Source organism: Aulostomus chinensis, chromosome 17, assembly GCF_037954235.1.
Source record: "Aulostomus chinensis isolate RoL2024-O1b breed Wild chromosome 17, RoL_Achi_v1.0, whole genome shotgun sequence".
In the NCBI taxonomy this organism is placed as follows: Eukaryota; Metazoa; Chordata; class Actinopteri; order Syngnathiformes; family Aulostomidae; genus Aulostomus; species Aulostomus chinensis.
This window is the reverse complement of record NC_141336.1, coordinates 20,814,828-20,826,308: the sequence shown is the minus strand read 5'-3', so window position 1 is coordinate 20,826,308 and position 11,481 is coordinate 20,814,828. Positions and strand designations below refer to the sequence as shown.

The 11,481-nt window shown below is 46.6% G+C and overlaps 1 protein-coding gene across 1 annotated transcript; it reads left to right on the top strand.

Moving 5' to 3' along the window:
* Window positions 1-233: 233 nt before the first annotated feature.
* Window positions 234-11,162, top strand: mthfd1b (methylenetetrahydrofolate dehydrogenase (NADP+ dependent) 1b). The gene is made up of 28 exons (XM_086181917.1): window positions 234-394; window positions 2,095-2,179; window positions 2,411-2,470; window positions 2,549-2,602; window positions 3,196-3,332; window positions 3,508-3,608; window positions 3,730-3,866; window positions 4,645-4,756; window positions 4,842-4,969; window positions 5,317-5,414; window positions 5,531-5,704; window positions 5,919-6,055; window positions 6,170-6,216; window positions 6,305-6,412; window positions 6,496-6,570; window positions 6,646-6,748; window positions 6,864-6,940; window positions 7,231-7,371; window positions 7,457-7,525; window positions 7,746-7,857; window positions 8,010-8,149; window positions 8,305-8,346; window positions 8,448-8,548; window positions 9,092-9,269; window positions 9,615-9,722; window positions 9,827-9,979; window positions 10,365-10,475; window positions 10,555-11,162. Exons 1-27 carry the CDS (start codon window positions 357-359, stop codon window positions 10,452-10,454), a joined length of 2,805 nt encoding a protein of 934 aa, XP_086038043.1. The 5' UTR covers window positions 234-356; the 3' UTR covers window positions 10,455-10,475; window positions 10,555-11,162.
* The last annotated feature ends 319 nt before the right edge of the window (window positions 11,163-11,481 follow it).

Sequence of the window (11,481 nt, the reverse complement as noted above, 5' to 3'; positions counted from 1 at the left end):
TCCCTCCTGGTGAACAAGAACTAGGAATTCTATTGGCCAATAGATTCTTTCAGAGTATTGTCGTAGGCACGCGATTGGCTGTGAGAGTTGACAGCTTATTCATAGCCCCGCCCTTCTTCCTGGTCTCGCCCATTGTCGAGGGCATAGCTTACGCAGCCTCCTATTCACGAAAGTTAACACGGCGATGTTTTACCTTAGCGCTCGATTTGAGAACGGCGGCTACGTCACCCGCCTTTGACTAACTTTTTTTGAAAAGGGTTTTTGGAAGGAGCCACCGCGGTGTGTCTCCTGTTGGAGGGGCAGTGAGTGAGAAGAACAGACGACCATTGGCACACGGACACTCAGACTACCGAAAGATGTCAGCGAAAATTATCAGCGGGAAAGAGGTTTCAGCGTAAGTATCTGATTTTATCCGCTATGTCTGTGCAGCCGTTAAAAATCTATCTAGCCAGCTTTGCAAAGCATGGTACCCTTTGCTAACCAGGGAGCTAACTAGTCGTGTAAAGTCACAGCAACAACTTGAATTAACCTCGACGTCTTATGACGTCGTAGTCTTCTCAGCTTTTTTTGCACAATTTCCTTACGGGTCATACAGTTACGACTCACAGTCCAGAAAGCTTGTCTGGCTCTCTTGAGAGCAGCGGGATGAACGTTTAAAAGCAAAAGTTTGGTAGCGCCAGTCCCTGGCCACGTGACTGAAGTGTGCCAACAACATTTACCCGTGATTGTGGGTAACTGCGTTAGGATTCACGCTGGATTTCTGACTCAAAGTGCACGGGGTACCTGATAGTCGTTGGAAAGTTTGTCAGGAAGAACTGCAGATCCTGCTGCTGATCCTGGGATTATGAAAGAAGTTGTGATCTTTGACCTGTTGCTCAAGTGTCCTCAGTTGTGCGTTCGTGTCCTAGAACCCACAGAGAAAGACATAATAAAATGGGTTGTGTGACACAAGAACCCTGTCAGCGGTTGGAACGAGATCAATTTGCAAACGGGTTCCTCGAGTATGTTGCGGTCGTTGCTCCAAGTTTGATTATCAAAAAGTTCGAACAGTGACCCAAACTGGCATTTCCCTTAAGAAATAAAGTGCAGGACATTAATTAGCATGTGCCTGTCACAAGACATGACAGCTTGTTCCCTGTTAACTCCCCCTCACTGCACTCATGAGGTAATAATTTGATGCAACACAAAGAGGCTATGCAGCTTCTCCTCAAATCTCCTGTGTCCTCAATAGGAGGATTTACATTCATTTTCTCCACAGCTTGTCCACGGCTGCTATTACATCGATTGTGCTGGACGAACTGGCCCTAATGGATTCAGGAGAATAAATAACTCAAGGGTGTTTGTGGTGATCAGAGCATAAACAACTCTACTTGTCATGGTTGACATGCTGTTATTGATGAGGGTCCTTGTTATGTAATAGTGGCTGGATTCATACTGACTGAATGAATGAGCACTAGCTTTCAATGAACGTTGTTAACCTAAATTTGAAAAGGGGGGAAAAAAAAGTGCATTAGCATTAATTACATTTAGAGTTGGACAGAACCCCAAACCTTCTAGGATGTAGATCACGTCGCACGTCCGCTACAGCAATCTGAGCCACATGAAAGTTGCCCGAAATTAGTGGCACTAAAGTGTGTCACGCATTTATGATTAACGGTAGTCTGAGTGAAACACAGAGACATTGTGATTCCCCTCACATTGGAGTTGAAACGAGGTCTCCTCCGGAGCCTTCATAGTGGCTCCTCTCTTGTTCACCTGCTGAGCTGATAGACGTAGATTACAGTAGATGTGGAATGTTTATTCTGTGAAAAGATAACAAAAGAAATCAGTTTCTATCTTTGTTCAAAGGTTCAGCAAACTTGGTGTCACTGCTGTATCTCTGCTCTCTCTCTCTCTCTGACTGATTTCCTGGAGTTGTGTACATACATTTGGAAAATGATTTCCAGATTCTTAAGACATGTAGACGATAATTTAAATGTGCATATCAATCCAGTAAAATCTTTATGCAAGCTTTGGTAGATGCTTTAGTACCAGATTATTAGGGTAGAAGTTAAAAACTGCTTTGATTTTTTTTTTTTTGTTCTCCTCCCTCAGGCAGGTGAGGGAGCGTTTGAAGAAGGAGGTGGAGCAGATGAAGCTCCAGGACCCCAACTTCAGACCCGGCCTCGTGGTTTTGCAGGTAAGTGTGAGACTCGGGGACCAACCGTGCAAAAGGGAACTTCCTGATGTTTCGATTTCGGCTCATTCTGCCGTGTGCTCTCTCATGCCGTCTCTGCCACTGGAGATGGTCAGCAGATAAGGATGTGGATCATCCGTGTGTCGCATGGGGGGGGGGGGACTCCTTTGTTGATGGTCACATGATCTCTTTCTGTAACAAGTTAACCCCAAAGGTAATTCTTTCCTTCTGCAGGTTGGAGACCGCGATGATTCAAATCTCTACATCAGCATGAAGCTGAAGGCGGCAGCAGAGGTAAACAACATTATTTTACTTCATTTTATGATCTTCATCGGATTATTATGGTCACTTCACTTTTATGTGCCTACACAGATCGGAATAAACGCCACACACATGCGACTCCCCAAGACTGCCACTGAGGAGGAGGTGAGGGGGAGTTTGTTTGGAAATGTACTCAAACGCAGTTGGCCCGTGGTTCTGAATGTAACAGTAAGACAAGGGAGAGTTGGGGATGTGCAAGTGTTATTGTTTGAAAGGAAATTGTCGACATTTTGGGGGGGGGGCAATGCTTATTTGCTGTTCTCCCCAGAGGCCAGCTGACTGCTAGTTAGCTTAGCACAATGAGTGTTCGTACTGTAGGTGGGCAGGTTAGCACACCTTCATCAAAATCATCAAAAAGAAAAGCAGCGAACTGCAGCTGCCATGACCGAGAGGATGATTACTTCTGGAAGAACCAAAATGCTGAACTTTATCTATTCGATTATTTTTTCCAGAGGCACAGGAAGCTAACACTACCTGCCTGCTATCATTCATTATGCTAAGATAATTAGCAGTCAGCCGGCCCCTAATGCACACACAGAGGAGCGAAGGGTAGCTGTTATCTTGTCTGGCTCTTGGTGGGGGGGGGGGGGGGGGGTAAATAAGTTTCCCAAAGACTTTTGTGTGTTCCTTTCATAAAGTCCCAGGTCTGCACCACCCTATCGGACTACACGCACCCAAGTGTTTCTGTCCGTTTCCAGATTCTTCACAGTATCGCAGAGGTGAACGAAAACTCGTCCTTTCACGGTCTCATAGTCCAGCTTCCCCTTGACTCGATCCACAAGATCGACACGGAGAAGGTCACTAATGCCGTGGCGCCGTCAAAGGATGTCGATGGGTACGAACATGCATCAACTCTGGCTTTACACTCTGAGGTGGTTGTGGACGCAGTCGTTTATGCTGTTCATCGCTTCCTTCGATTATCACTAAAAGAAAAATCATACATGAATATTGAACATTTCATTATTATGTATAATTTACAATATTTGAGATGTGTTTTGATGTATTTACAGACTTACGAGCATAAATGCAGGGAAGCTGTCTCGTGGAGACCTGGGCGATTGCTTCATCCCCTGCACACCTAACGGCTGCATGGAACTGATCAGACAGACCGGTAAACGCAGCGATCCAAACCCGTGCACCAGTGCCGCCGTGTCAAAGAATCTGCCGTGGAACATCTCTGTTAAAGAAATGACTGATCTGATTCAGCTGCTGGCTCCGCTGCTTCTCTGCAGGTGTGTCTGTGGCGGGGAAGAGAGCAGTTGTGATTGGTCGCAGCAAGATAGTAGGTGCGCCAATGCATGACCTGCTGCTGTGGAACCACGCCACCGTCACCACCTGTCACTCCAGAACCGCCGACCTTGCTGGAGAGGTACAGCAGTTCCGCTAAAAAACAAACAAACCAACTTTAAAGTTACAACTTACCAGCACCGTGTTTGTCTGCTGTTTCTCTTTCATTAGATGGCCTTCAGCAAGTAGCAGCTACTCACATTCCTAATCTGTCACATTGGTTTAACTGGGAGATTTGCAAATTAAAAAAAAGCCAAAAAACTGTAATCCTCTTCTATGCAAAGCCTGGTTTAAATACGCTAATGAAATTCATTGGCATTATTTCGTCTGCTACAGCATCCGTATCTCCTCCGCACGTCACTTTGTGATCTTTTAGTTGTGCATTGATTTATTGAAATTAAGTATCTATCCATCCGCTTAGCTGCCGACCTTTATTGTGATATGATGTCAACTATGGTGTAAAGAAATAACCACCTGCAAATAAGCTATGTAGTGTGTCTGAGTAGACAGTCATACCGGAAGAAACGGACAAGTCGATCTCAAAGATTCAGAGGCTATAAAAGCACGACCGATATTTTGATGTTCAAATGTGTTTATAAGCCGAGTCTAAAAACAGGAGACGCGCAGCTCAGTTCAGCTCCAGGTGAACTGTATTCGCGAGAGCAGACTAGAATCCTCAGTCAAAATGTCAATATGTGGTTTACTTGGGAGCGATGTACAGTGGAACTTGTCCCGAGGCTCTGTAAATACTTCAAGTCCTGACATACTCGGAATGACAGATCTTTGCTGCCATCCAGTGTTGTAAACGATAGTATCAGGAAGTGATGTAACAAATGAGCTTTGCACGCGTTTCCTTCCAGGTGAGCAAAGCAGACATTCTGGTTGTGGGCATCGGGAAAGCAGAGATGGTGAAAGGAGAGTGGATCAAGAAGGGGGCCGTGGTCATCGACTGTGGCATCAACCATGTTCCAGGTCCGACTTCCTTTGGCTACTTTTCGGTTGAGCATTCTTGGGGATGCTGTCGGACTTCACCTCACGGTTTCTTTCTGCCACCCAGATGAGACTAAACCCAGCGGGAAGCGAGTGGTGGGTGATGTCCACTACGCCTCAGCCAAGGAGCAGGCCGGCTTCATCACCCCGGTGCCGGGTGGTGTGGGACCCATGACTGTTGCCATGCTGATGTCGGTAGGACGAACCCCTGATGTTCTTTTGATATTTAAGTTGAAGGTGAATGCTAGATATTCTACTGTGTGTCAGACCAGCAGAATCAGTTCAGTATTAATGGACATATAAGTTGTATTTTTAATTTGTTTTTAACGAGACTGTTAATAATACAGCAAACACATTTACCTCCGTCTGCAGAGGGTGCAGCTCTGGATATCAGTGCCCTCTTATTCATCTGTTTGTTGGGGGTTTTAATTGCTTGCTTGAGTATGCTTGGTGGTTAAATGCATACAGTTTTTGTCCAGGATGATGTGATGACTCGTTTAACCCGGTGAAAACCATCAGACCAACCGAATATTTGTGTGCAGAACACGGTGCTGGGTGCAAAGCGTTTCCTGGAGAGCCATCAACCGGGGAAGTGGAATATTGCCTACACCAAGCTGAACCTGCAGAAGCCCGTGCCGAGGTTCGTCTCCCTGCTCCTCCTGCATCACATGAAGGATCTGTTAGATTTGATAACGGAAACACTCTATGCCTCACGTTAGAAATCTCACGGATGTGTCACCTTTATGACTGCGACAGTGACATCGTGATTTCTCGCTCCTGTGTGCCCAAGCCCATCGACTGTCTGGCCAGGGAGGTGGGTCTCCTCTCTGATGAGGTGGAACTCTACGGCAAAACCAAGGCCAAGGTCCAACTGAGTATTGTCAAACGCCTGCAGGCCCAGCCGGACGGCAAATATGTGGTGGTCACTGGGTACGTGCCTCCACTCTCCTGAAGTGTTGTCTTCCCTTTGTGTGTTCCAGATATTTTCTGTCATAGTTTGTACTTTGTACTATTTAGTGTATACAGACATTAGAATTCAGTTCAGTTGTTTTCTGTGCGATCGCAAAGTGGAATACTTTTTTTGGCACTTAAAAATCACTTGAGGCCCTGCTGACAACCACGTGACAGGAGTCTGTGTCTGCAGTATCACACCAACTCCCCTGGGAGAGGGAAAGAGCACCACCACCATCGGCCTGGTCCAGGCACTCGGAGCCCACATGAAGCTCAACGTGTTTGCTAACGTCCGCCAGCCATCGCAGGGACCCACGTTTGGAATTAAAGGTGATCTTTGGAAAAACTGACCCTCAGCCAGAGGTGGCACAGGTCACATGCTGCTGCCGTGTAAATCAATATAATCCAGGTTTACGTATCTGTAGTTTTGTCTTGCGTCTGCAGGTGGTGCTGCAGGAGGTGGATACTCTCAAGTCATCCCCATGGAGGAGGTGAGAGAACTCTGCTGTTTCCAGTTTAAATTTTTTTTTTTTTCATTTTTCAAAACTGGTCAAAGCATCTCATTTTTGTTCTTTTTAGTTCAACCTCCATCTGACTGGTGATATTCATGCCATCACAGCCGCCAACAACTTGGTGGCTGCTGCCATAGACGCCCGCATGTTCCACGAGTCCACGCAGACTGACAAGGTGGGCTCTCACTCTTTGTCTGAGGTTCTGTGACAAAATGATAAAGTACAATTTAATGACTTTGCTCGTGTTTACACCTCAAGGCTCTGTACAATCGATTGGTCCCTCTCAGCGGAGGCCAAAGGAAGTTCTCCCCCGTCCAGATCAACCGACTAAAAGTAAGACTTAAGGTTTAGGCTTAACTAACAGTCTTGGTGACAGCGCACCCCTGACACTTCTGCTTTTGTCTGTAGAAACTGGGCATAGAGAAGACGGACCCCTCGACTCTGACTGAGGAAGAAATCACTCGCTTTGCACGCCTGGACATTGAGCCAAACTCGGTGACCTGGCAGAGAGGCAAGGACATCAGCGAGGACTCGTGCTCCTCATAACTGTAAATGTTATGAGGATCACAACTATGCATAAATATACAAGCGTCCTGATCTGGCTTCATGTTTGTGTCTCTATTCAGTGTTGGATACTAATGACCGATTCCTCAGGAAGATCACCATCGGTCAGTCGCCTACTGAGAAAGGTTATACAAGAGAGGTAAACATGAAACATCCATCGTCTTCAGCTGAAGACGCAGTGTTGAACATCAGAAATTGCTCACAATGTTTGAGAGTTGCAGTAAAAACTTTTAAACTTGCTGCATGCTCAACCATTGTGTGTCTACATCAACATGCCATGCTTTAGCAGCAAGATAAATGAATAAAGTAAAGTATTTGATCGAGAAAAAAAAATCCCATGACGATTCTCAAATCCGGTGTCGTTTTTCCTATCAGCAGCATTCTTGTCGATAAAGGGAGGCGCATTTGTCTTTCCTCCTCATCCTGCAGGCCCAGTTTGATATCACAGTGGCCAGTGAGATCATGGCGGTGCTGGCCCTCACCAGCAGCCTGGAGGACATGCGTCAGCGTCTAGCCAAGATGGTCGTAGCCACCAGCCGCAGCGGCGAGCCCATCACCACCGAAGACCTGGTCGGTAACTCAGTTCCTAAGTTGAAAACACGTGCAGTAGGTGATAATTACTCAGGAAAGGCGATGACGCAGTGCTTCTCTGCAGGGTGTGTGTGGCGCTCTCACTGTGCTGATGAAAGACGCCATCAAGCCAAACCTGATGCAGACTTTGGAGGTGGGTTGTTCGCAACACGCATGCTAATCGCACGTGTCTATAAAGTGTGAACACATGAAGATGCTGTAAGCTGGGCGCATGTGTGACTCCTCCAACCCAGAGAGATGTCTACCACAACGTTCACTCCTTCCACACTTCTGGTCTCTTCTCCTGAAGTGCGAGACAAAGAGGTGGCGTGTTGTTGTCATGTCAGTCATATTTGAGCTGTCTGTGTCCTCAGGGAAACCCTGTGTTTGTCCACGCTGGCCCCTTCGCCAACATCGCCCACGGCAACTCCTCCATCCTGGCTGACAAAATCGCTTTAAAACTGGTTGGACCTGAAGGCTTTGTTGGTAAATGCCGCTTTTCATTTCCATGTAATTGGTGTTTTTACTTTTTTCTTATGACAGTAACGGATGGCTCATAGAAGAGAATCGCAGATATTATCACTCGATATTTCTCCCACTGTGAATCTTTTCCAACCGCTGTGGATTATGCCCGACAGTGACGGAGGCTGGCTTCGGCGCCGACATCGGCATGGAGAAGTTCTTCAACATCAAGTGTCGATACTCAGGCCTGAGACCCCACGTGGTGGTGCTGGTGGCTACTGTCCGAGCGCTGAAGATGCACGGAGGAGGACCGACGGTGAGTTTTGCTCTACTTCTTCTAAATACAGGAAATGTACTCTTGATCTCGGAGTTTTTCTCGAAGCAGTCGCACTTCTCCTGCTTCACACAGCTCAATAATAGTGAGCTCATTATTGTTATAAGTCACAAAAACGACATATGTATCTCGTTCAGGTCACTGCCGGGATGCCGCTGCCAAAGGAGTATATCGAGCAGGTAACAAGCAGCCTGCTCTGTGGAGCAATGAATGGCCGCCCGTCACTGACTACACAGGAGCTAATTTGATGGCGTGTGTCTGCGTGTATACCTGCTTGTAGAACTTGGAGCTGCTGGAGAAAGGCTGCAGCAACATGAGGAAGCAGATAGAGAACGCGAAACACTTTGGCGTGCCTGTCGTTGTGGCCGTCAACGCCTTCAAGTAAGTGATGGATGAACACAACTGCTTGTTTTTATTCCAGTTGGAGCTGCACTGATCAACCTTACTAGCCGACAAATCACTGCTCTGCAGTAAATGTGAACTGACAAGTCACAGTATCATATTTCGGGATATATTTCTCACAATATTAGGGTTAGGATTTAATTTTCCATAAAGATCAATGTAATATTTCGTGAAAAGAAAACACAAATGTCCAAACTGCTCCATTTTTCTATGTCCAAGAGAGTTCACATTGATCTGGATTGCGGCCCTGATTTAGATGTGTTTTTCCGGTGGGCCACGCGCCGCCCCTCCTCCCTAAATGAATGAAAATCAGCCTTGGAGTTTTTGCTTAATAAACATAGTTTTCTGTCCAAGAAAACGAGAAAATAGCAGGATCAAAATGAAGGAATGTTTTCTTTGCTTGATGTTTAAGTCAACCAATAGCAGAGGACAAAAGAGTACCGATTAAAGAAGAAGCTCCTCAAACCATTTTAGTTCCCTCAACCCCCGTCATCTCACTCGTGTTCCTGACCTGCCGTGCAGGACCGACACCGAGGCAGAGCTGGATTTGGTCTGCACCATGGCTAAAGCTGCAGGAGCCTTTGATGCTGTGCGTTGCACCCACTGGGCTGAGGGTGGAGCCGGGGCTGTGGTCCTGGGTCAGGCTGTCCAGAGGGCCTCCGAGGCCCCCAGCAGCTTCAAGTTCCTCTATGATCTGGAGGTATGCGCTCTCATCCCGACCAAGGCAGCAGGTCACGGCCTGGTAAATACGCCACATCAGCAACAAAATGTGTGGATTTATTTGTCGACACTTGCAGCTGAATGTGCATTCATTTGTTTTCCTGTAAAAAGAAGAAGAAAATAAAGTGGGCCCAGTACCTTGGTCCATACCTCTGCCAGGGTTAGGGTTAACCCACCAGCAGTTATGAGGCCTTTCCCTGACCCAAGGAAGAAGTGTTTGTTCAATCCTACTGACAGACACATAAACCAGCAGATGTGGGTGGAACTAATTGTCTTTGTTTAGAACTTAAGTTTTTTTCCTGATATCAGTGCGTTCCTTTTGTAGCTCCCCATCAGTGATAAGATTCGAGTAATCGCCCAGAAGATCTACGGAGCGGATGATATCGAGCTTCTCCCGGAGGCCCAACGCAAGGTGGAGCTCTACACCAAACAGGTCGGTATCATCTGCTGACTTCTTCGTCTGTCCGTCAACCATCCTCACGATCGGGTACAGACAACACCACTAGCTAAGACGGCGTCGACTCTTTTCTGCCGCAGGGTTTTGCCAACCTACCAATCTGCATGGCGAAGACTCACCTGTCACTTTCCCACGAGGCTGACAAGAAGGGCGTGCCCACGGGATTCATCCTGCCAATCAGAGACATCCGAGCCAGTGTGGGCGCTGGCTTCCTCTTCCCGCTGGTTGGCACGGTGAGCTTTCAGTAATGCTGATCAAATTCTGTGACAGGGGTGTGACCAACCATGCCAGCGTTGAATAATAATGATATAGTAAAACTTCTACTTGTGTCGCGCTTTTCAAAAACAAGCTGCAAAGTGCTGGCTGAGCTGTCAACGGCAGGAAGCCCCATTGATACCAGGATAAAAGCTCTCAACCTCTCATTGATCTCACGTTGATTTTTCAGTCCATTCATCCCACTTCAGTACGACGCTGGACTGTCAAACAAAGCAGACGCTTCAAAAAACTCGCGCATTGTTTGTTTTTATATCAGTGAACGTCCACAATGCACCTTCTTTACTGTTCAACTGTAATAAAACGTTCCCTCTCTCTCTCTCACTCTCACTCTCACTCTGCCAGATGCCTACCATCCCCGGTCTGCCCACCAGACCGTGTTTCTATGACATCGACCTGGATCCTGTGACTGAGCAGGTCAACGGGCTCTTCTAACATCCCGCGCTGTCAAAAAAGGTGAGGAGGAGACGTGCAGATACCAGTGTTGCATCAGACGGAGCTGTTGATATGTTCCTGTTCCTGTTCTGTTTTCTAGATGTTTCCCAGCACCTCTCAATGAGCGTCAGTGAAACGTGATGGGAGTCGTAACTGGAACCAGTTTCAGCTCGTCTCCTCATGCTGTTTTTTTTTTTTTTTTTGGTTTTTTGTTTTCCCCCTGTAAATATTTGCTGATGTTGCCCAGAAGGCTGCTGACGGCTCCATCAAGGAGCTTAATCATAGTTTACCCATGAGATCTTGACTTGTTGACTTTTTACAAAACGGGAATTTTTATTTTCTTTATCACTGCACAAAAACGAGCCCTGCTTATATCTTCCCAACCTCAACTCCCAATGAGAAGCATGAACAGACTGGAAAACGATGTTGGGCTCTCATGTGTAACTGCTTTAGCGTACGTTAGGCCAGGAGGAGCGTCTCCTCCAGCCAACCTTCTCTGACGCGTACCTCAGCAACTCTTAAAACAAGAATACTGTAGCATTTGTTTGAGGGGGAATCATCTTGTGTAATTTTTCTGCCCTGACTTGGAGTTTAACCTTTCTAACACTGTACGAAATCACCGACGATGTTGCAAATCAACAGTTTTCAACTTTTTCTGTCAGAAAAGCCCAAATAAATCTTTGATAGAGAGCCAGGCTTCAGTCTTTGCTTGAGCGCTTTTATGATCCCAACACGTTGGGACCCCCTTTACAGTTTGCCTCTTGTATTTGATTTTACGAGCAGATGAGATGTTGCTCATGTACCAATATCAAGCCAACATCAGAGTGTGGATTTTTCCCGCAGACGCACGACCATGGACAAGATCGGGGGAAAAAAAGCACGTCGGGGAAGTTTTTGGTTTGGTTGCGTGATGTGGAGGCCGTAGAAAGACAATATCTGGCATTGGTGTGTTGAATTTGCGTCACGCGATGAAGCCACTGATGCACACACATTTGGCACTGAAATCTGAAAGGTAAGAAAAATGGAA